The 23,602-nt window shown below is 41.9% G+C and overlaps 1 protein-coding gene across 3 annotated transcripts in view; it reads right to left on the bottom strand.

Annotated features, from left to right (window-relative positions):
- Positions 1-23,602, bottom strand: part of ADCY2 (adenylate cyclase 2) — a 389,287-nt gene that overhangs the window by 85,839 nt on the left and 279,846 nt on the right. For all 3 annotated transcript variants that reach the window (XM_076007928.1, XM_012744227.2, XM_076007929.1), the window contains exons 8-13: positions 20,293-20,451; positions 19,297-19,429; positions 17,719-17,895; positions 14,035-14,078; positions 9,925-10,005; positions 4,091-4,160 (exon numbers count right to left, since the gene is read on the bottom strand). In XM_076007928.1, the coding sequence (XP_075864043.1) occupies positions 4,091-4,160; positions 9,925-10,005; positions 14,035-14,078; positions 17,719-17,895; positions 19,297-19,429; positions 20,293-20,451 (664 nt within the window). The remainder of the gene's footprint in view (positions 1-4,090; positions 4,161-9,924; positions 10,006-14,034; positions 14,079-17,718; positions 17,896-19,296; positions 19,430-20,292; positions 20,452-23,602) is intronic.

Here is a 23,602-nt window from a genome sequence, read left to right as displayed (position 1 = left end):
CTAGGGGGAAAAAGGAAACCGTGAATGACACTTCTCTGGAGAACAGCTGCATACAATTACCCCGCAGCCTAGCTGCACCCAGGGCATGCATCACACTCCGAAACTGTGTAGATTGCAACAAAAACAAGCCAAGACAAAGGCTGTTCGTCTCAGCCATGAGTGCTTCCTGCCTCCAAATGCACTGTGAAGAATTGACTTCCAAAGACCACAATTTATGCGGGGAACCATTCTGAAACCCATTTGTATGTAATTGAATCACTCCAGGAAGGAGCAGGCGCCTGACCAGAAAGCTGAGTGAGTGAATTGAAGGGACCAATGAATGGTTGGTGCCCTAGGTCCCTTGTGGGTCTGCCGTCTACAATTATTTGGGGGAAAGGAATGACTTCACATAATCATGTTTTACTTGTGAATAGCATTGAGGAAATGCAAGATATGTTCATTTATTTTTACTTATTTATTTTTTTTTCAGAATGGCTAATATTTTATACTGAATGCAGGCAAGGATGTGGAGCAATTGAACCACTTGTACACTGCTGCTAGGTATGTAAATTGATATAACCACTTTGGAAAATACTGGACATTATCTGCTAAAGTTGAATATGCACATACTCTACGATCCAGCAATTTCCTGCCTGTTTTTATTTACAAAGGAAATGGTTACATATGTATAACAAAAGACATGAGAAAGGTTCTCAGCAGCATCATTTATAATAGACCCATACTGGAAACAACTCGATATCCATTAACAGTGTAGTAGATAAATAAATTACGTCATATTCATACACCGTGTGATATCATACAGCAATAAAAATGTATGAACACAGCTATATAAAAATATGGCTCAATCTGGCATACATAATGTTGAATGAATGATGATAGACACAGATGCGTGCTATGGCTTTCATTTATAAAAAGCTCAAAGGTTGTTGACACTAACCCTCCCTCAGCATGCACCTCCGTGCTGTGGGGACACAGATCGTGTTATGTGTCCATCTCACAGGTTCCTCTTCCTGGGCATATTCCAGGTCTTGTGCCATTAATTTGGGACCATGTGACAAAGGTTTTGCCAATGGGAATGTGAGACAGGAAAGAGAAGATATAAATTCTCCATGGATACTTCCATCTGCTAGAAGCTGGAGCGCCCTGAGAGGGCTGCCAAGATCTCCAAGTCATCACTGCAGGACAGGTGCCAAGGAAAGCTCTCTGTTGTTTTACCCCTTTACAAGAGGAGGTTTCGAGAGGTTAAGTCATGTGTCCAGGTTCATAGCAAGTAACAGAGCTAGGTGTTAAGGGCAAAAACTGTCACTATTCTCTCTTTTTTTCCCTCTATTCTATATTGTCTCTCTGAGCATGCCTTTATCTATAAGAAAGGGATAATAGTCTCAATTTTAAGGATCAGATGTTAATTGTATAAAGAGACAGTTTGGATCAATTTTAAATTATTTGGATTAACTTAAGTTTAGCTGGAAAAATTTGCAATGGTTTAATCTGTTTGAACCAGTCTGTACCAGATTAATACAGTTAGAATCGAGTTGAACTGGTTTCTGCTGGTGTAGACAATCCGGAGCATCTTTGGATCTCTTGCTAGCAGTACTAATGGCTGTTAGATATTTATCATTATGTTATATATAATTATATTCTTAAATATAAAATATAATTAAATATAAATAAAATAGAAAACAATATATAAAATATAATTATATTCTTAGATTACTAAGAAGTTTAATCAGAAGTGATTAAATGTCCTAAAAATCATCCGGGCATCTTTTAACATCACTAGCAGGGCCAACTGCCCTGTCCAACACCTTCTTCAAATCACCACCCTCTCCATCTTTGCCAAAGAAAAACCTTGTCCTGACCTTGTATTCATTTCTTTTAGTATTTATTTTATTATTGATTTTAGTGCTACTTAGAGCTGGTGAGCAAAGATGTAAGATGGAAAAGCTCTGCCAGCTTTGTTCTCAGTTTGCTAGTTCTGAGCCTGGCTGGCAGACTCTTACGTCCCTCCCGATTGGCCCTCCTGGGCAGTCGGCCGGGGCCCACACGGTTCTCTGTATCACCCAGAGCCGTCAGCTGACCAGTGTTAGCTGCCTCCGTGGGGCTGGCCCTGCTTGACTTATGCAGGATAAAAAGGCCAGAAAGCACTGTACCATATAATGATGATAATATTATATAGCATAATGTAATACTCTGCTGCATATAGCCCTGAAGGTGTACCAGGCACTCTAAGTGCATTACAGGTACTAACTCATTTAATCTTCACAAGAGCCCTGCCAGACATACTGTCCCTGTTTTTGGATGAAGGACCTGTGGACCAGAATGATTAATTACCATTCTCAGGGAGACACACTTGGCTCATGGGAAAGCAAACACCCTCACCAGGCTCCCCAACTCAGATACCCAAACATGAGTCTAAACTGCCTTCAAAACAGAGTTTTATAATAAGATTAAAGAAAATAAAATTTTGTGGCAACACCCCTGAAACCCTTTCAAAATACTGCCAGTTTCCATTAGCTATATTTGCCTAGACTGTTTCCCAAGTTATGGGAGAAAAGTATGTATTTCTCGGGGTTTAGCCTCTCGGGTGTTGGGGCTGAATGATGGATCTCCAACAGCTCTGAGATGCTTCTTTTCAGATACATTTTATCCTTCCTGCTGGGCTGAAGAGCAGGCTGGCGACAGGTACACAAAAACTGAGCCTAAATCTTGATGCTCTCTAAAATTTGCCTTAAAGTTGGCATCTTACAAATCTGTACTCAAATGGGAATGAAAGCAAAACTGTACTTTAAAAATGGTGATCACCTTTTATTTACTAGAATTTTTTTGGTAAATTTTGTGACTTAATAGCCAGAATAATTTAAATGCTGCTGAATGAAGCTATATTACTGCTGGATGTGTGGAACTGTGAAACTGCTGGAATGTGATTGCACTCTGTGCATTCAATTACACCCTTATCTTTCAACTTCTTTAGCGCTTTGTGCAGAGATGTGAGTTGGAATTCCATTGTGGTTTTTAACAAACTAAATGGGCTTCTATAAGGAAGGGAATAATATAACAGTTATACAATACGTAGCCATTAATATTTGGTAAAGTTCTTCAAGGATAAGATGGTCAATAATAACCCATTATAACAGTCATCAATTTGGTAAACCAATTGTAACCAAAGTCTTTTACTCAGAAGTAGATAATTGATTCTCTTAGCCACCAACACAAAAGAAAGTTTTAGTGTGCCTGTAAAACCCAACCCTAATGAAATTTGGAAAGAATTTTTATATTTAATATTTCTATTAAATATTCATAAAACAATGCATTGAATTTTATCAACATAATTTTAATACCAGAGCTGTGAATGTTGCCATTAATATAATAACTTTTGTTCCAACTAAGCTTCTAATTATGTAGTTGGATGATGGAAATTACCTCTAAGTCTTGCTCCTTCTCTACATCAGTACAAAGGAAAAGGTGATAAAATATAGTTGAGCTAGAAGAATGGTTATCCTTTTTGCAATAATAACTTAATTCATTTAAGCAAATTCATACTAAGCTTGACATGTAAAACCTGAGTGTCTGCTTACTTATTTGTGCCTGAAATAGAAACTTATTTGGGGAGTCATAATTTTGATGCAACAAAACTTAAAATTCTGGGTTTTCTAATTCTCTTGAAAAGGCATTGAGTGTAAAACTCATATTTTTGTCAAAATATTAAAATAATTTGTGCAAAGACATTGTAAATTTATCAGCAAGGGCTTCATTTTCTCTTAAAGACTTTACTGAGAAAATTCCACATTGAGAAAGTCAGATTATTAGATCCTGTCCCTTTCCTTTAGTCCTCCTATCTCAGACATAATGCAGACATCATTTATTCCCAGGAGGGTTGAGAATGGTGACTGACCAATGGCAGAAACCTGGTATCAGAAGTACAAAACAATATATGCATGGAAGAACCACAGGAAAAGCCAGGAATAATTCTGATAAAGTTAGAGGCAGTTTAAATGTCACACGTAAAAAACACAAGCACAATTTCATGAAGAATTCAAATCTACTATTTCAGAAAAAATGATTGCTTTTGAAGAAAAATAATATAGCTTACTTCTTTTTCTAGTATTTTGTTATAAAAAAGCAGTGAGATTCTCTGAATATCTTCAGACTTGAGCCATTGCCTGGAAATAAAAAGAATAGACACATCATAAAACCAAACCTCCAAATAGACATCTCAAACTATGATTTTTTTTAAATGACTTGCATTCTTCTTTGTTTACTGTAAATTATTCCAAATTGAATGTTTTCATAAAAAATGTATAATGCCAAATAACTGGATACGGAATCTAGAGATTGTTAATAGGATCTGCAAATATATAATAATATTTCTATTCACACACTGCCCTCTTCGGAAAATTCTGTGTTACAAACCGAATGTCAAATTGAAACCCTAGTTATCCAAATTAAATACTACGGAGATAAGTAATCTACAGGGTTAAAGTATGTCAATAAATTTATTTCTTGATGCTTTACTGAAAAATCACATGGCAATTTCATCTCTTGAAGGATTTGGTTCCTAAGGAAGCACCATTTCTCTAAGCTTCTAGCAAGCAACACGCCACAGAACCACCAAACCATCAGCGTGCCTGCAAGGTCTGGGTGAGGGGATTCTGCTTCTTTCACACTCACTTAAAATACTTTCATTGTCACTTTTAGAAAGTAAAAATTTTGAATTTTGAATATAGTTTTCAAAAAATTAGTGAAACTCCTAGTACAATGAGCAATCAGTTCAGAATATGTTGATGCAAGCAAAAACATACGCATAAGTACTACATAACTCTCAGATGTCGAAAAATAAATAAAAGTTGTATGGAAGTTTGCATTGTTCCACACTGATCAACTGTCAGAAATCTGTTTTAAGAAAGCAGCTGTCAACAGAGAAGGATCATAAGGAGGAAACCTTCCGCTACAGTTTTGTACGGAATCGCCAGACAGCGATACCAGGCGCATGACCAAGCAAGCTGGGCGTACAATGCTGGACACCATCACACGTCAGGCAATAAAATAAACATGTATCTTATGAAATGAAGTTAAGTGAAATTGAAAGATATAACTCCTTATATTCACGACTACAGGCATGTCAAAAGAAATCCAAATCTATGCATAAAGAAAAGTATCTAGAAATACCAACAAAATATATTACTGACTGGGATGGGTCACTAGTCACTAAGAAATTTATATTTTTACTTTTCTAATTTTTTAAAATACTCTCAGAATTTGAAAGAATATAATACTCCTAAATATATACATGCATATGTATGCATATATCTGCAGTATATATCTAAGTGTCTATAACTGTGTATCTGTAGCTATATTAACATTTCCATCTATATCTATACCTATATTTATATCCACATGCATACACACACACAGAGAGAGAGAGAGAGAGAATATGTATATTAGGACATTAGAGAGAAAATTACATTTTACATAAATTTCCAAAAAGGTCATACCTGTTCCTAAAAGTATCAATTCACATATATTTCTTAATATAAATCTTTTCCAAATCATCAGTCACATTTGTATGGATTTTTCCTCCCCGAGATATATTTGGGAGATGAAAGAGGCCTTTTAAGGATCCAGGCAGAAAGGTCAAGTGAAATTGTTCCACTTTATCAGTAATCAACAAGCACCGCCGCCTCCTGATTGCAGATTAGAGTCTCTAAATGTAGACTGATGTTTAACGTTGTGGCTAATGACAAGTTAAACCAGGAGACGGGGACATGGGGGAGGGAAGTCTCCCCGTCTACTCAGCATCCCGCCTTGGTTCTAAAGATGCTCACTGCCAGACATGCACCGCGATTAGCTCGAATGTCCCAGAAGAATAAATTACGTCAGGTACTCTAGCATGACTGCCATTAAAACTGAGATCCATAAAAACGCTTTTTGATTCAAGGTGATAAGCTTTAGGTACCAGGGAAGCAAACGTCTCAGTATTTCGCATTACCGCACCAGCTGCAGGACTATGTTGTTCTTTTTTATGAGATGAGGCTAGTAGGAGGAATCAAAGGTTGGTTGACATGAAAAGGGCCAGAAAATACAATTGAAGATAAATTTTAACCATATTCAATTTTAGAACTGTGTACTTAGCAAACTATGAATAATGTATGCAGGTAAGTTACTAAAAATAATTCTTTTTCGAGAAAGAAAAATCTAATTTAAAAATGCTCCAGGAAAAACAGAAGCTTAGAAATAAAATCAGAGTGAAATTTTATCAAGTAGAAAATAAAACCAACTCCTCAATTACCAGCAGGGCTGCCAGCTTCCCAGTCTAGGCTCAGTCACCAGGGTCCTGCAGGAGACAGGAAGGTCTCAAGAGCAGGACCCGCCTTCCAGTGACTCTGGAGCCCAGCATCGTGCTGTGTAAGCCCCAAGGCTGGACAGTGCTTGGAGATGGCCGAGTTCCAGCTCACTGCTGCCCTCACCTCCGTCCCACGGCAGCCTGGGGTTGGCCCACGGCTTCTCCCTTAAAGCAACGGATGATGGATCTAATTCTTCTAATTCTTCTGTTGCAGAATTAATCATCTCTGCAATTCTCTGAGGTGGCCTCAGTTCCCACTGCTGAGTGACTTGTAGAAAATCAGATTTGTAAACATGATTTGGATATTGGGAGTAGGAAAGATTTGTGTGGATAGATAAGGGCAAATATTATTTTTGAGCTTTAGAACTACAGAGAAAGAAAGGAGGAGAGAGGAGAGGGGAGGAGAAGAGAGGGGAAGAGAGAGGAGAGGAGAGGAAGGGAGGGGAGGTGGGGAAGGGAGAGGAGGAGAAGGAACGTGTACGTGCTGTATTTACGGTCTTCTGACATTTTTCCTGACCAAAGTGGTCTATAGCATGAAGAAAGTCCAACGCCATCCTGGGCTGTTACAGTAAATGCTTCCCTGTTAATTTACACTGAGCTGTGTTTTCACTTGGCCACACCAAATAAAGGAAATTCTAAACAAGAGGCTGACTTGAGGTGAGGGGCACAGGGACACCCACGTCCTCACCCAGTGTTATTCTGGACTATACAACTGCACATTCTTGCAGTAAAGTGGACACTATTAATAAAGACCCCTTTCCTATTGTTAAGGACTGAATATTTGTGTCCTGCCACCAAATTCATATGTTGAAGCCGTAACCCCTTGTGCGGCTGCATTCAGAGACTGGCTGCTATGGAAGTAATGAAGTTAAATGAGGTCATAAGAGTCAGGCCCTGATCTGATAGGATGAATGTCCTTAGTGTCCTTATGGGATGAGACCCCAGAGAGCTGCCCCCCACCATGGGCACCTACCGAGGAAAGGCCTTGTGTGTCCCCATGTCTGATGATGAGCAAATGCTGATGTTTGTCACCTTTTCACAAGTGCTTGTTAAATGAATAAGTCAGTGAATAAATAAAAATCTGCATAGAAATCACTGTTTTATGTCAACAGCAGAAAACAACTGAATGGTGCATCAAACCTGGAGCCCCAGCTGAATCCTCAAGTGGAAATTCAAAGAACGTCATATCAAAGAACAAGAGGAGTTAATGAGGGTATGCCAAAATGAAATCGAAGCTAATTTTAAAAAAATATATGCATAAGAGCTTCCATTTAAAAAAAAATCTCTCTTTTATTTTTTGAGTACAGCATGGCATTTTTCTCTATTTGGTCTCTGAAACGTGTTGGGAAAATTATAACATGAGCAGTTACACCAACACTAAATATTACTGTAGAATAAAACTACATACACCACAAAGGTGTTAACTAAACAAGTATTTGAATACTAAATGACACAAAGCAAACAGACAGTTCAAAAGCAACCTGAACAAAAAATAAAGTGAAGCCAACAACTGTAGTTTCTAATGATTCCTTGGATAGGAATGTTCTAAAAGGTGAATATAAAAGTATTTTAAAAGGGTAGGTGTTCCATGTGAACACATGCTGAGGCTGACTTTAGAGATTGTTTTTATTTGTTTATTTATTTATTTATTTATTTGAGACAGAGTCTCACTCTGTTGCCCGGGCTAGAGTGCTGTGGCGTCAGCCTAGCTCACAGCAACCTCAAACTCCTGGGCTCCAGCGATCCTTCTGCCTCAGCCTCCCAAGTAGCTGGGACTACAGGCGTGTGCCACCGTGCCCGGCTAATTTTTTCTGTATATTCTTAGTTGGCCAATTAATCTCTTTCTATTTTTAGTAGAGATGGGGGTCTTGCTCTTGCTCAGGCTGGTTTCGAACTCCTGACCTTGAGCGATCCGCCCGCCTCAGCCTCCCGGAGTGCTAGGATTACAGGCGTGAGCCACCGCACCTGGCCTAGAGATGGTTTTTAATTATTACCATTTTTATTATTGTTATTTGCCAAACTTTGTCAAAAACAAGATTCCCCTTTCTTCTGAAATTGTGTTTTATGCTGGTGGGTCAGAGAGTATCGGCTGCTGTTTTCTCAGGTTGCATGAATAATAAATACATCCTCCACCTGTATCTTACGAAGTCAGACACTTCTCTAGGTTTAAGCTGATGATAAACTCCATGTAAACTATTTGTGATTTGTTGAGATTCCAACTGGGGCAGAGGTGATGATGTTTTTCATGCTGACCCCAGTGCCAGGCAAAGCAGAGCATCTGCCCAGACCTCGGTGCGTCCTGAATGCTCTGGGACAAGCGGAAGCCTTGTCTGTTTGGGGCACGTGGGGGGAGGGGAGAGCGCCAGGCAGGTGATAACTGTTCCAGGCATGTCCCAGCATATCTGAATTGCAACTCTTGCCTGACCGGGACGATTTATTGCACAGATACACATGCACTCACACACAAACACATATACACATACATGCACACTGAGCACACACACACACCCCCTAAAGTGATTCTTTCACAAGCCCTGTAAATATTCTAAAATCAACACCTGCAAGGAGCAATCTCAAACAGGCATGCATTTTGCAAATCCATGTATTAATTGAGGCCCTGTAACTTCATTTTAGAGGCAGAGAGGTCTAGGTAAAAATCATTTACAGTTTTCAAGAGTCAGTTTTCATGATAAAACTTAAACAGGTTTCCTGTAAATCTAAACATAGTTCAAAATAAAACATTAAATTAATATAAGTTAAATAGGTTTCTGTAAGGATGGAGACTTTTATGGTGAAGGCTTTTCATTTGGCCCTCCTGATGTTTTCACTGAAATTTAATTCAACAAACAGGTATTGAGCGTCCAATGTATTGAGTCACCTGGCTTCTGTTCTCCATGGGTTCAGCTATGGCACACGTACCCAAGGAGAACACTACGGCCACTGAATGTCACCATTCTGCCCAGGCTGTGACAGCCATCACCTTCTTTATATTGTTCTGGCCTTCCTATCCCCGCTCATCTCTGTAGCCGTTTAAAGCTATACCAGCAATTCTTGGTTGCCTAGGTTGCATGATATTTTGTCCCCCAAAGAATCAGTCTTCCATTGTTCACTGTGAATTCAAATTCTAATTCTCTGGTAGGATATGCAACACAAGTATCTCAATGTTCTTTAATTTTGCAGGAAAATAGATGCATTTTGTATGGATAGTGTCACATCATGGAATTTGCAGATTTTTCCATATAAAATTCTTATTTCTCTTTTAAAAATATTACTTGCTGAACACGTTATGCTATAATTTTTCTCTCCACAATCACATTTCCTGCTATTTATCAGTAATTGACTTGGGGAATATATTGTAGGCAGAAATTTTAAAAAAATTTGAAAGATGAAAGAAATACTATTAACAAAAGCTATTATGAGGGACAATTGAGGTGAAATGAATGAATTGTCTCAGAAACTTGGCTTTGTCATGATAAGTATTGTAGAGCCTGCGGTAAAATACTTTTTGAAAATATGACATTATTTTTAAATAATAGGGTTTCAACTAAGAGTTGAATGATAATTTAAGATGAAAAAGTACTCACTTTTGTGCATTGATTCCATCAATTGCTTGAATCATCCTTTCATTCAATTCTTCTTCAAATCTTTTCTTTTGTGATTTGGTTCTATATGAAAAAGGAAATATTATGGCTAAGAATATTATTACTAAAGTAAATATTAGGTCTATATTTATTAATACATAATATTTTACATATTTAGGGGGTACATGTGATGTTTTGTTGCATGCATAGAATGTGTAATGATCAAGTCAGTTACTTGGGGTATCCAGCACCTTCAGTATTTACCATTTCTATGTGCTCAGAGCATTTCAAGTTCTCTCTTTTAGCTATTTTAAAACACGCAAGGCATTCTTGCTAACTATAGTCACCCTACTTTGCTAATGAACATTAGGATTTGTTCTTTCTATCTAACGTATATTTGTGCCCATTAACCAACCGTTCTTCCTCCTCCTCTCACCCACACGCCCCTCCCAGCCTCTGGTTTCTGTCATTCTACTTTCTACCTCCATGAGATCAACTTTTTAAGCTCTCACGCATGAATGAAAGCGTGCAAATTTCATCTTTCTGTGTCTGTGAACCTGTTTTTCTAAGATGCTAAAACCTGTTTGATTCTGTTAATTGAGTAAAAAAAGAAAAAAGAAACAATAGGAAACAATAGTCTATAAGCAGCCTTTTCTGTATAGCCCCTCTGTAGATTGAGTGAACCTAGTAGAGATTTTGCTAAAGATGTTGCCTTACCGTTCAATCAGCGTAGAATTTACTAGGCAATACTAAAAATTTGAGACAAAAGAACGTTCTCCTTTAAGAGATGCATTAGCCCTTGACTTGGTGCCTTTGTAAGTTTTACTTTATGACAGAACACATTGCTTCTGGAAATTCCCCTGCAAAAATTTGATTTGGTTGACAAAAATAGCCATTCCTTTTTCATGTTTTCCTTGGTCGGTTTTCAAGAACTTGCAGAACTACAGCTTTACTGTAGGTATATCAAAGCCTAATTGTACATATTTAAATGTTCCTCATCTTTAGACAGTGTTATTCACAGAAAATCCCACTTATATTTGCTGGTCATCTCACTTGGTCTCAGGAGCCAATAATCCTTAGCCTTAATACTAGATGCTTTCTAAATAAATCATGCCAGATAATAGGAGCTCCCCAAGATTAATCTGGCAATTTGCATGAGAATGCCGTAAAGGAGAAAACCAATTTAAAAATTAAACATCTACTGCAAGAATAAAAGCTCAGCCTGGCCCCTCCCAATGGCCTGAGCAAGTCTGCGCCTGTGTCCTGGTTCAGGATAACATTCTGTGTGTTCCAGTTGGTTAAATTTTTAATTGAATAGTCCTTCTAATCTGGAACAAAAATCACACTTTTCTGAGCTCAGAAGTGCCTCTAGATATAGATAAGAATATCATTAAATATGCAATGTCATATTTATCTGTAATTAAATCTCACAGAATTATCATTAATAAGATGTATGGTTTCTCCAATTCCAGCATCCTGTGTTTATGGGTTTGTGCCTTCAGGTCCCAGCTTCTTCAAACAGGCCAAGGGCAATCTTGGTTCAAAAAACAGAATGATATTAAGTGATCCACCCACAGTTATCAAGCCAACTGAATTAAGATTTTAGCATACTAAATTCCAAGTTTTTTGAAGAAAGCAAATTAATTTTTATTAGTCCAAGTTCTAAACTTGAGAGGTTTCTTTGTTTTGTTTTGTTTGTTCTTGTCTTTAAGGTACAGGGTCTTGCTCTGTCACTCAGGCTGGAGTGCGATGGCACGATCACAGTTCACCGTAACCTCAAACTCCTGGGCTCAAGCGATCCTCCTCTCTCAGACTCCTGAGTAGTGGGAACTACAGGGGCTTGATACCACGCCCAACTAATATTTTTATATTTATAGAGACAGGGTCTCACTCTGTTGCCCAGGCTGGTTTAAAATCCTGGCCTCAAGCAATCCTCCTACCTCGACCTCCCAAAGCTCTGGAATGACAAGTGTGAGCCACTGCACCTGGCTGAGTTTCTTGAATTCAATTTGGTAGATTTATTTGTTACAGAGCCTCACAAAGTCTAAGAAAGAACAGGATAAGTATCTTGAGGCTCATAAGAAAATCTAATTCTTCAATATTATTTCCAGGGTTAACAATGGCATTGCCTTTGTTAATCTGTTATAGGATTAGCTTAGGTAATGCCTGCACGGACAGACAGTTTTCTTATCTCTGTGGCTTTGAGACCTCTACTCTGGAGAAGACATGGTACTCCGGGGCTGATAACCTACCCACCAGGAGTTCTTGACTCACCATGGGGATTTTGTCCCTCTGACACTCAGCCCTGCTGTCCTGAACTTGCTCTTGCCACGTGGCTCCACCCCCACCTTCCCATTGCTCTGGGCCCCCAATCCCTCTTTCCCATTTGTCTCCATTCTTTCTCCTGAGCTCCTGCCCCAGACCTGTCCCGCTGCCTTGCCTGGACTGTGATATCTGAGGAGGCATGGAAAGGTCCCGTGGTGCCAGCCCGCGGGCCAGGCTGGAGGCTCAGACAGGCATTATAGAGGAGTCCATTTACGAAGCCAGGGAGTGCCAGGGCAGCCTGGGTAAGTCGATCAAAAGTGGGTTCTCCCCACGAGGCTGTAAGGCCACCAAAGATTGATCACTACAGGGAAGAGTGGAATCAGGATGGAAGAGCCCTTTCGTAAAGCAGAGAAGACAGAAGAGCTGCTAGTGACACAGGCTTTGGGGTCACAGAGCCTGGGCACAAATCCCGGCTTTCGTCTCCACCAGCCAGGTGACTCTGCGTGTTCTCCTAGCCCTGGTGCCTCAGTTTCTCCCCTTATAAAAAGGTAACGACAATAGATTCTATCTCACGATAATGCTGCAGGGATGAAATCAGATTTTCTATGCTCTGGTACAGATACAAAGGACAGCATTTTATCATCATCTCTCAGACAGCACTCGTGCCGGAAGACACCGCCCCAGGAATACTGGGGCTTCCTGAGGCATTTCTCGTTGTAATTTCAATCAATAGACTCTTGAAGCAGAATTGCAGAGAGGGAGAGAGATAACAGAAGAGATATTGAATATAATGTGAAAGGAAGCCCATGAAATTTCTATGGGCAGTTGCTCACAGACGTGCTAGTGTTTATTGACATTAAGCGTCATGGTTCCTTAAGGTATCTTGGGAGTCCATAATATTCCTAAAATTAGCTTAAGTTCTCTTTAGAATGGCATATACCACTTAAAAAATCCTTCAGAAGCCCAAGAACCCAATTATCCTTACAACATAAGGACTATAAGTATATATCTCAATGTCAAAAAATCAAATTTTGCACAACGTACAAATCAGAGCCCGTTACAACAACTAAAGTCACGTGGAAGAATTCTGGGAAAACCTGCACTATCGCCGTGCTTTGGTAGGGAACGACCTAACTGTGTTTAGTTTTTGCTTGACTAGAATGCATTTTCTACAAGGAAATATATTGGATCTCATATTCTTCTTTAGTTTCTGTAAAACTATGGGTATCTCCAGTAAACGGACCTCTGTGTGGAGAAAGAAAGGCTGCCTGAGCTGTGGGGCCTATCTTTTGCATTATTTATCCTATGTCTTAATATTGGTTTGGTGGACCCTCAAACCAATATGACCATAAAACTCTGAGCTCAAAGAGAGAGGAGCATGAGGCAAGGATTAGTGCTGGTGACAGGGGCACGTGGAGCTGTGGGAAGCTTTTTTCTTTTGTGGGCAGTTTGTACAGCCCTTTATTTCAGAAATAAATAGAAAGACCAGACTTATCTTGCTTTTTTATCTTTCAACCCAAAAATGTAATTTTAAGCAACATACTCATTTTAAGAAAATTCAATATGTTACTACACATTAATATTAGAAAGAGTCAATTTAAGAAAACAATTTAATGTTCTAAAATGACTACCAGATGGTGTTTTCCTTTTCCCTCCCTTAATGCTAATAACAAGACCCTAATAATCCTATTTTTAGAAGCTGACAGCAATGTTACAGGGCTTTTCACAAGGAGCTGCTCTTTTAAAGGAAGTATACTTTGAAATTACTATAATTGATGATAATTACTTTCAGAAATGAATAAAAAGCAATAACCCTTTAAAAATTAGATAGTCAAAGATATACCATACCTTAAGGTGCGATTTTGAAAATTATGCTGACCCATTGGTACATCCTATATTGAATAAAAAAAAGGTTATTAGTTGTCAAAAGTCTGTTTCAAGAAGAATGTTGCAATGACAATGATGTATAACATATTTCTCTTTTTTTTTATCATGAAAAGTATCATTGAGGTAACAAATAATTACCCATGTGGAGAGAAAGTACTTAATCATAAATGTAAATCAAGATTACAAGCTCAGCTTATATTTAGAATGTTGGTGTAATCTATAAACTCTGGATGCTGGAAGTTTCAGGATTGTCGTGCAGTATTTTCAGATTTGATTTCAAACGACAGTCTACAGAGGTTTGGTATTAGAGTTACTGTCAGCCACTTACAAACATGTGGAAATGGACTTTGGTATCAGACAAATATTAAAAAATGCTTTAAAACACGAATATAACCACAAAATCTATAGTCAATCCTCTCCCTGGATTGGGCTGCTGACAAATGGTACCACCAGTTAAGTATGTGAAATCACGAATCATTGGACAAAAAGAAGAAGTCAACACATATGTATGTGAGTAGTTCCCAAGAGAGGAACAAGAGGGAGACACTGATCAGGGTTTATTAGTGGAGATCCCACTGTCAAATGTTCAATAATAGACTTCAAAAATCACTTTTATACATTTGTGATGGGAATGAAAATAACAGTTGGAACAAAGCAGCTCCAAAGAGGAAACTTTTGTTTGCTGCTTTGATCTCCAAGGTTAGGAAATGTATTTAGCCTAGGGAAAGGTAAAGGTTTTTTTTTTTTTAAGTAATTGAACTCACAGTTTTATTACATGCAGTAAAATAATGCATTATTCATCAGCTCTATCAATGTTGAATGCAGAGTCAATGGAATTCTGCATAGGGGATTAGATATAAGAAATAAGTTTGGGCAATGTCAGCTGTTCGACCTTGGAATATGTCAATAAAAGTTCTGATGGCTCTTTCTGAAAGTGAGTAAGAGACACAGCTAAGTACAAGTGGTTTGGGCTTACTGCACTAACCAAAACCTTAGGGCTTTCTTAAGATACCCCGTATTGCTGTTAAGGCAATGCAAACCTAGCTTTGAACCCGTGACAGGTGAGACGAGCTTGTCAAGAAAACTGAGTTGTTCAGAATGTTCTTTGGTTTTTACAAACAACTTCCTGAAGCTCAAAGCACTAACCAGTCCCAGCTCTATCGTGAATAAGGCACCTTCACAACAACAGATTAAAGTCAGACAGAAATCATTCCTGTGGTCCCTTGCTCCCATGATAAAAGACACAGCCACTCTTAAGTCTCAGGACAATAAAGGCTGGTAAGAAATAAACAATAACAACAACACACGTGGAAAAGTAACACTTTTTCCCCACAAGTGTACATGAGAAACAGCTCAGAAAATCACGTTCAAATACTTATATACATGATTCTTATTTCTTAAAAACCAGCCAACCAAGCAACCAACCAATTGCTGGTGTATAATAAATCCCACTGAGGGGCCGGGCGCGGTGGCTCACGCCTGTAATCCTAGCACTTTGGGAGGCCGAGGCGGGCGGATTGCTCAAGGTCAGGAGTTCGAAACCAGCCTGAGCGAGACCCCGTCTCTACCAAAAATAGAAATAAATTAATTGGCCAACTAAAAATATATATACAAAAAATTAGCCGGGCATGGTGGCGCATGCCTGTAGTCCCAGCTACTCTGGAGGCTGAGGCAGTAGGATCGCTGAGCCCCGGAGATTGAGGTTGCTGTGAGCCAGGCTGACGCCACGGCACTCACTCTAGCCTGGGCAACAAAGTGAGACTCTGTCTCAAAAAAAAAAATAAATAAATAAATAAATCCCACTGAGGGATGGAGTTATCAGCCATAGCGTTAACAATAAATGCTGCCCTGGGGCACATTATGCAAATTATCATCATTTTTCCTAAGAGTGATAGAAGCATAGGCTTTCATTGGCGATTAAATACTAGAGCCCCAGGATCTTTTTCCTCCAACAGAGCTAAATGCTGGACGGCCCCAGATGCCCCATGGATTGCTCTATTCTTGAGATTTCATCAGTTCCTCAGGTTCAACTGCCATCCACAACCTGACACAGCTCACACCCCCATTTCCAGCCTGGTCCTGTCCCCTGAGCTCTAGATTTGTATGTCCAGCCGCCTACTTCCTCGCTGCACTCAGATATCAAAAAGGCATATTGCTTTGCAATTGTCCATTAGGAAAGTCTTAATTGTTTCCATTTTAAATAACCCGATTTCCCCTTTGTATTTGCGATTTCAATTAAGGGCATCCACAGCCTCCTAGTTGTGCAGCCTCGAAAGCATGGACACACCTCTGCTCCTCACTTGCTCTACTTTCAAATTAGACCCCGGGTTTGCGTCTCGCTGCTTCCACTGCTACAGTCTCAGCACAGGAGGGCCCCACCCCTACTCGCGACCCCTGCGATCCAGCCATACCAGCCTCTTCTCTGCCCCCAAAGCCACCACATTCATTTCCATCTTGGAGCCCCTGAATCTGTCCCTCTGTTCTTTTCTCCCCGTTGGTTCCTCTCTCCCTCTGAGCCTCCTCCCCCAGCTGTCCTACCCAGAAGACGTCACTCGATGTTTATCTCCCTCCTGGCCCTCATCACACTGGACACCAACCCGTCCCTTGATTTCTTTTCCTATTCATGGTCTCCCTCTTCCCATCAGAATGCAAACTGGAGGACTTGCACTGGCCAGTCTCCTGCGTTGACTGTCTGATGGATCACGGTCTTCCGTCAGATCGTATTTATTTTTTAGTTGAAAAAAAGATCAAAGGGAGTTAGGAGAAGAGATTTAACTAAGCACAAACAAGAGTGCTGAGCCCCTACCTACTGGGGCTGGGGTGTCACTGTGAGACCTCCAGAGGGGTGGCGGCACAGGGCGGCCGGAAAACTCCACCCTTACCTGGGAACCCGGCAGGCTCCTTCTCATCAGCCGGCGAGAATCACGTAACATTAAATGCTCCTTTTTATCTGAACTGCACCTCTAATACAGTTAATGCCACTACACATCCAATTTTACTCAGAGGCAGTTTTAGAACCTAACAGTGCTAGAGGGATTATTCTAAGTACTTGGCTGTATTCACTTTTCCCTCCTCCTGTGAGTCTTTCAATTTTCTATCTCCATTCCAACCACCCTACCGCATACGTCCCTGGTGTAAAGGGCTTCCGCACTTTGTCACACACAGGGAGCGGGAGTGATGTCAACAAGGCACCAGGACAGTGGAGCGAACAAGGCTGCCCACACAGCCTGGACACTGGGGCCACGAGGAGACGGTCTTGGCGACACTGCTCGAACTCCAAGGATATCGTGGCTTTATTGGTCCTTTTACCAAGATCCTGAAGCCTTTCTACTTAATGATGGGGAAAAAAAAAATACTTGATGAAAAAGTAGTTTGGTTATATTCAGTTGCTACTATCATTTGTAAAAAGTAACACTGTCTTGGGTTATAAAGGTACAATGCAAAAATCACTCCGGGTTAGGACGCTCGGCAATGTGGGCTTGGAGCTCCTCCGCGCCCTCACGGCTGCTTGTAGGGGCCGGTCCTACAGGGACAGGACGGTAGGCGGGCTTCACTGCAGACGAGAGTCGTCTCGGCAGCCTTTCGCTTGGGGGAGCTCGCTTCCCCCGGGCACTCAGGTACCCTGGAGGCGCGGGGAGCACGTACCGTGGTGCTGATCTTGCCGTTCTCCGTGGTCATGCTGTCCCTGTGATGCAGGTGTGCAAAAGGCTTGGCCGCCCCCCAGGACTCCAAGTACCGGGTCATGCGGACGGACGCCCTCATCTTGGCTCCGTCCAGGGTGTGCCGAGGCCTGAAGAGGTGCTGGGGACTCCGTCGTTCTCCCTGGGGGCGAGAAACAAAGTGTCACCGGTGGCGCGGCCCAGGCCTGCACCTGTGCCAGCCTCCCTTGACTAAGATGATCCCTCTTACCGCCCCTGCCCTCACCCTCCGGGCCACCCGTCCTCCCTCCTACAGCGTCGCCGCAGAACCAGCTCCTGGAGCTGAGCGATTTTTTTCCGTATAGCAAAGTTACTTAACTGTAATTGACACTTAGGAAAAAGATATTAGCCATGTTAATGGGCACTTTTATAAAGTAAATACTTAAACAGCATATGCTCATCTCTTCCAGCTTTGTCTTGATGGTTGTGTTTTTGTAAAGTGATACCTGTAGGGGATTCGGTGCTATTTCTAATGCTCAATTACCTCAAACACCGTGTTTTGGTGTTCTTTGCCCGAACATAATGGTATGTGTACGCATCTTTTTTGCACCCCTCCGTCACCCCAGAGTGCCTGCTGCTTGTCACACACCTATCTCCAGATCAGTCCTCAAGCCAGCAGAAAGTGTGTCTGCAAAGGTGACACTGGGCTTTCAGAGATGCCACTGGGAGTGAATGTCCATACACGTGGCCGTGTTGATTTTCTGATATTGTTTTTCATGTTCGGAGATCTTTCTCGCTGATAGTTGCACCATTTACTAGCTGTGTGATTTAGGGAGAGTTACAGAATCCCTCAAAGCTTCAGATTCTTAATCTGTAAATAGTGATAGTTCCCATTTGGCAGGAATTTAAGAAGGGTTAAAAGAAATGAGAGCTCTAAGTCCCTCGATCTGGCCCAAGATGTAGCATGAACAAAATAAGAATCAGCTCCTTAGCGTGTGTCTGGGCCAGATCATCTTCTGGGTAATGGGGGTTTTTATTGCACGGAAGGCGAATGTGTGTGTGTGCTTACACGCACTCACACGCATGTCGGCGTGACATGTGTCAGTCTTTAAAATACTTCTTTTCCTTTTTCCTATATGTGCATCCTATTTTACTTCATTAGATTTTTTTTTTTATCTTCTGAAGGCCTGAGCAAAAATCTTTTCTCTTTATTTAATTTCCCACCTGACAGGTACCAAGGCTGTGCCCACCGAGAGCCTTTCGGAAGCCGTACGTGTCCGCTGTCGTATTTACAGGGACTAACAGCCCAGCCAGTGACCTGCATCAACACCCTCGTCATACAGACAAGCGATGCCTTGCGACTGTGGGTTTAACGCATATTTGAATTCGTTATTACAAAATGGTCTTCCGTACTCAAACCACCACGTGCATTTAAAGTTGTTTTTGTGGCCCAGACTAGCAAAGAATCACACTGAGTCTTGACTGAAAACACCTGTCTATGCCAATAATTTGTTCCTCCTCCTCCTCCCCCCTTTCAAACACGGAAACCACAGGCTGATCACAGACTCTTCCCTCCAGCACTGACCTTGGGGTTGATTACGAAGTAGGTCTTCACCAGGTGCTGTTTTAAGTAGGGGTCCCTGACTTCGCCGTCTCCCTCCTCCACTTTGTAGGCCCCGTTCAAGTGCTCCAGGGTGACAGAAGAAATGTGGACACGTCTGAAATCCCATTTCAGACCACAGTCGAGATATAAAAGGATATGTGAAAAAAGACGTTATTTGTTTGTGATTTCAGAAAGAATTTCTCCCCCATGAAGGAAAGCCTACACGTTCTTGGGAAACCTGGCTGTAATTTAAGTGTTTATTCCCCTGACCACCAGTTTCGAAAGATGCTCTTGGAGAACCAAGAGCTGCTAATGTCTGGAGCTCCTCTGTAGTCACGGAACCCTGCATCGTGGGTGTGGTGGATTACAGCAAATAAAAACTTGACCATATTGCATTTTTTTTGTGCGAGGGTATCTTTTGAAAACACATGTCAAGAGCACTTTTGGAAGCATACTGATCTGTAAAAAGCATGGATTTTCTTTTTCAATGTTTGCTTTTATGCTCCTCCAAAGTATAGCCTTTGCATTAGGATTTTCCTGTCTGAAGTATGTTCTTCTACCCAGAGATGGATGCTATAGTCGTTCATTTTAATATACGGGTTGTAGAGGTCAAGAGTACTAGAGAGGTGCCCTATCTGGACTGCACTGTAAAACATCTTTAACTCAGGTCTCTTAATTAATAAATTTGCAAATGAGTAAAAGTATATAATTTAGTATCTGATGTCCACAGTCTTTGACCATGGATCATAGGTGTTGTGGTGGTACAGGGACTTATCTAATCAACATAGAAGGCCACTGTGCATGAATATCATGATACCTACAGTGGCAAGGGAAGTCATCAGAAACTGAGCAGGCAGTTTGCAGCCCGAAGACTCGGCATTCCTAACCGTGCAAACTGAGCAGGCAGTTAGCAGCCCGAAGACTCGGCATTCCTAACCGCGCTGCCAGCAGGAAGAGAGATCCCTTGTTCAGCCTTACCCAGGGACCCCTCCAGCTTCCATGTGGTTGGCCAAGGTAACGTCATGTGACCACACGTCGTACTGCCACTTCTGCAGACCAATCACACCGCACAGGACATTCCCAGAGTGCACGCCCACGCGCATGTTGATGTCCACGCCGGTAGCATCCCTTACTTTCCTAAAGATGAGGGAAGTGATGTCATGATCAGTACTATCCTCTTCTTCCTTTAACTCTTGGTCAGGTTCCTGGTATCGATTATTCAGATTCCAGATCTCTGCTCTGAGCCAAGAGAGGGGGCTTTTCCTCCCGGCTTCCCCAGACGAGACTCAAGTCTCCAGTGCTCTCCCTATCGAAGCCACGTCAGACCAGACCATGGTGATGACAGGGTGTTTGGGCTGTAGTTTTTACTCTTCCAACTAATATGTACCAAGCACCCATTATGGGCTGGCACCTGCTCTGCATTTTCATATCAGAATCCTGTGACATCTCCTTGGTAATGTCAGCAATGGCCTTGGAGGCCTTGTGCAAAATTCGAGAGCTTTGTGCAACGCATGACCCCAGTGAATGTATTTTGCTAATAAGAGAATGATACAGCTTATTTGTGAGCATAATCATGACTTTAGCTTGGCTAAGAATTTTTTAAAAAATAATCATGAAATTAAAGCTTTTCGGCTTTTCACATTCTTTCATAAAGGAAAGAAAAAATTACGTTTTAAAAAGCTTTAGTGATGCATAAGGTATCATGTAAAAGAAACTAATTTTTTTTTTTTTTTGACAGAGTCTTGCTCTGTTGCCCTGGCTAGAGTGCCGTGGCATCAGCCTAGCTCACAGCAACCTCAAACTCCTGGGCTCAAGCGATCCTCCTGCCTCAGCCTCCCGAGTAGCTGGGACTACAGGCATGTGCCACCATGCCCGGCTAATTTTTTCTATATATTTTTAGTTGGCCAATTATTTTCTTTCTGATTTTAGCAGAGATGGAGTCTCACTCAGGCTGGTTTCGAACTCCTGACCTTGAGCGATCCTCCTGCCTCTGCCTCCCAGAGTGCTAGGATTACAGGCGTGAGCCACCGCGCCTGGCCGAAACTAATTTTTTAAATAATTGTTTTTAAAATACCTTGGGGCCCTCCTGCCAACACATCAACGCAGACAAATGAAGAACTTCACTGAAGGAAAATAAAAATGCTTCACAATGCTTATTCATGTCTGCCGGCTAAATCCACTTATCAATTAAAACATTATTGTGACAAAGCGTTCGGGAAGACGTCCCTGGTCTCCTGGAGAGTCACCCCAGGGGCCTCGTGGAAGGAAAGCCAGAGGCTTTCATCCCCATCGCGTGCTGTGGCTGGGGTGGCGCCAGGCGTCCACACCTCCCCACCTTCGCCTACGATGGTTCCTCTCCCCGCTGCCCACGCCCCAAGCCTCCCTCCCCGCCGGGGTGTGAGTGCCACCGGCCAGCGGGCCCTGCTCCTCCAGCCCTGCTCAGGCACAGCCCCGTCCTGGACGGCTTCCTGGTCTCTCCCCACTAGGCTCTGCCTCTGTCCTCCGAGCGCCCCAAGGACAGCCATCCCTCACTGTCTGTGTCCACCGCCACATGCAGCATAGTCAGCCACGAGCAACGGCCCTCGCCCAGGGATGCGTCTGCCCACCAGTGGGGTCAGGACCTGATGCAGCAGTGACTCCTTCTACACGTTTAAAGCTTTCAACGACAGTTCTCTAGAAGCCATAATCACTCATAAAATCAAGGTGCTGAATATCACTTCCTTAGTTAAAAACAATTTATGTTTTCAATATGGGGAAACTAAGAGCAAAGGCGTTCTCAGCACTGGGAATACTCCAACACTGCCACTCGACTGCTTCGGTCGGTCGTAGCGCCTTGGCTAGCGGGGGGCGAGGCCCTGGCAGGCGTGGTGGTGCAAACAGACGGAAAAACACAGGCGGACGTCTGGGACCCGAGTTGCTGGTTCCTGCGAAACCCGAGATGGTCCGGAAAGAACCTAAGAGCCAAGCATGCGCTTTCCCCTCACCAGCTTAAACAGTTAATATTCCAGCACGGCGGTCACCCCCACCTCTGGCTCAATAAACAGAAGCACAGGCGCGTGCCCCGGCGTGTGAGAGAGAGAGAGGATGGAGAAAGAATTCCCGAACCTGCCGAGATGCCTCTATCTCCCGCTGCCTTTACTGTAACAAAGCAACCCGTGCACTGGTCCCCTGGCCAGCTGCATGGGAGAGAAACCGAGGAAGAACTGGAATGCCCTGACCAGTGGGTGGCAGGTCACTGGGACACATCGCCAGTGCCTCATTGGAAGGTGAAGGTTAGGGATAAGCAAGAGTTGGGAAGAGTTTCCTCAAACTCGCTGACTTTACTGAGATTCTGGACACATACAATGTTACCCAGGCATCAGGGATGAAAGGATAGTGGTGTGTACACACAGTGCAGTGTTAATCTGCCATAAAAAAGGAGCGAGGTACTGACATGAGCCACAATATGGATGAACCTGGAGAACATCAGGCTAAGTGAAAGGAGCCAAACACAAATGGACACATATTATATGATTCCACTTACAAAAAATATCCAGGATATGCAAATTCTGGAGATGGAAAGTAGAATGGAGATTACCTGGGCCAGGGAGGGGGACTGGGGAGCCATTGCTTAATGGCACAGAGTTTCTGTACGGGGTGAGGGACAGGTCCTAGAAGTAGGTCTAAGGGCTGGTCTCACAACACCGGGAACGTACTTAATGTCAAGGAGCTGTGCACATAAAATGGTTCAAAGCGTAATATCAATGGTCCACGTATTTCACCACAGTGAAATACATAATAGGAAAAAACCAGTATTTCTGATGAACTGGGGACATGCCAGTGAATGTGACATGAAGATTCTTTCTCCTAAAAGTTCTCCAACACATTGGAGTAACTTAACATGATGGAACTAGAAGACAGTTTTTAAAAGCAGAAATTAAGCTTCAATGAAAGGGTAAATTGGTTAACCTGATATGTTATTCATGCACACAATTTTGCTGTTCATAAAAATCTTTCCCATATCTGTTTAAACAGGAAGTGGAGAAAAATACTTTCCTCCAGCAGACAGAAGCCATTTCTCCTCGGGGGTTCGAAACCAACACTGAGGTCGCCTCCGGTTTACCCGTTTGAAAAAACCTATCGGTTCCACTGTTTGGATTCACTTCCATCTAGACCCACAAAGTTAAGAGTAGTTACTTAGTTTTAAGAAAAAGTGGAAAAAACAAAACTCTGATACCTTTCATGTATCAGAGAAGACAAATGACTTACTCATGGGAAGAAGTCAGTAGAACGTGGTTGTCTCCCAGGC

This window comes from Microcebus murinus, chromosome 11 (assembly GCF_040939455.1).
Source record: "Microcebus murinus isolate Inina chromosome 11, M.murinus_Inina_mat1.0, whole genome shotgun sequence".
Lineage (NCBI taxonomy): Eukaryota > Metazoa > Chordata > Mammalia > Primates > Cheirogaleidae > Microcebus > Microcebus murinus.
This window is presented reverse-complemented; position numbering and strand designations above follow the sequence as displayed.